This window comes from Diachasma alloeum, unplaced genomic scaffold, assembly GCF_001412515.2.
Source record: "Diachasma alloeum isolate Michigan unplaced genomic scaffold, Dall2.0 Dall_scaffold_00361, whole genome shotgun sequence".
NCBI classification, from domain to species: Eukaryota; Metazoa; Arthropoda; class Insecta; order Hymenoptera; family Braconidae; genus Diachasma; species Diachasma alloeum.
Window position 1 is genome coordinate 116,922 of NW_021680500.1, and position 1,402 is coordinate 118,323.

At 40.2% G+C, this 1,402-nt stretch overlaps 1 protein-coding gene across 1 annotated transcript in view; it reads right to left on the minus strand.

The window, feature by feature from the left end:
- LOC107041302 (piggyBac transposable element-derived protein 4-like) overlaps positions 1–1,199 on the minus strand; it is a 4,007-nt gene extending 2,808 nt beyond the window's left edge. Inside the window, exon 1 of the mRNA XM_015261792.1 lies at positions 1,080–1,199. Coding sequence (XP_015117278.1) covers positions 1,080–1,199 — 120 coding nt within the window. The remainder of the gene's footprint in view (positions 1–1,079) is intronic.
- Between the last annotated feature and the right edge of the window lie 203 nt (positions 1,200–1,402).

Below are 1,402 nucleotides of genomic sequence, written 5' to 3' on the forward strand. Positions count from 1 at the left end.
TATACGAAGCGTACCCACACAGTCTGTCTGATGGAACTTCAAATAAAAAGCCAAAAGTGGACAATTATAAAAATTATCCATCCAGAGGATGTGCCCTTGACCTAACAATGGTTGGACGAGCTTCAGAACGATAGCTGACGTCTTTGGTGTATCTACAGTCGCAAGCTCAGACTCCATTTCCGTATCTTTACCAAGGTATACAATGAACTTCCACAGATATCCTGTCTCAGACTCACACAATTCATAAATTTTGATCCCAAATTTAGCAGCTTTCAGTGGTAAATATTGTTTGAAGGAAAGGCGTCCTTTCCACAATGACAACGACTCGTCGATAGCGATGTTTTGGTCTGGAAGATACAGAGCACTGAATTTTTCTTCCAGATGATTTAAAATGGGATGAATTTTGAAGAGTGGAGGTGGCCCTTTGTACGTTGACAGTGTAGCATTATCCACGAAATGTAAATGGCGACAGATTTCTTCAAACCTATCTCTTGAAATGATATCATTGAAGATTGGGGTGGATACCAGCCTCCTCGTAGAAAAATACATTTTTATTGAAGGTTTCTGGATGATTCCCATTAACATAAAAACCGCCAAAATTACATACAATTCTTCTTCGGTCACAGATTTCCACTCTTTTTGATGACTCTTGAAAACCTTATTCAATAATGCATTTTTTTTGCCACGGTCTGTTGAGCATATTTATTTGTCTCCTGGACAATTAGAGTCATCAGGTCACGTGAAAAACAAAATTCAAAAGTTTCTAGAATACTTTTAGCAGTTTTTGCCTCCCCTTGAGGTCCGAGATGCCCTTTGAAATGTTCTTTCTTCCCGTCATAATCATTCATCGACGTCCAATGAAACTGATGTTCATCGGCTATTCTCCAGTCTTTAGAAAGTGTCGCCACATCTTCTTCATGCTCATCCTAAGCAAAGTTCATGCCAAGGGAAAAAAAGAACCCTTTACCATTGAGCATACAGGAAAAAAACACCGGAAAATTGAGATAAACCCAAACGTATGCGATAAAAAAGAAGAAAAAAACCCCAAGTATGCCATCAGTACGATTTTCATCAATTACCTCGCTGGAGTCCGGTTCATCACTGCTGTCGGCATAACCGTTATCTGAATCAGAATCCTGGAGCTCTGATCTTTCTAGAAGTCTTTGTATTTCGTCAGTATCACGCACTTTTCTAGCCATTTTTATATAAATAAGAACGTAAACACAGAGAGAACATGGAAGGTACGGGCTCACTGTAGCGACTCTCTTGGCACGCGGCTGTGCCACGAGGTACACAGACAGGCACACACACGCACCGCGACCCACACTCTGCTGTTGAGGCGGAGCGTACAATTGCTTTTCATTTATTAGTCGTTTTTTACTCAATTGACAATATTTTTTCT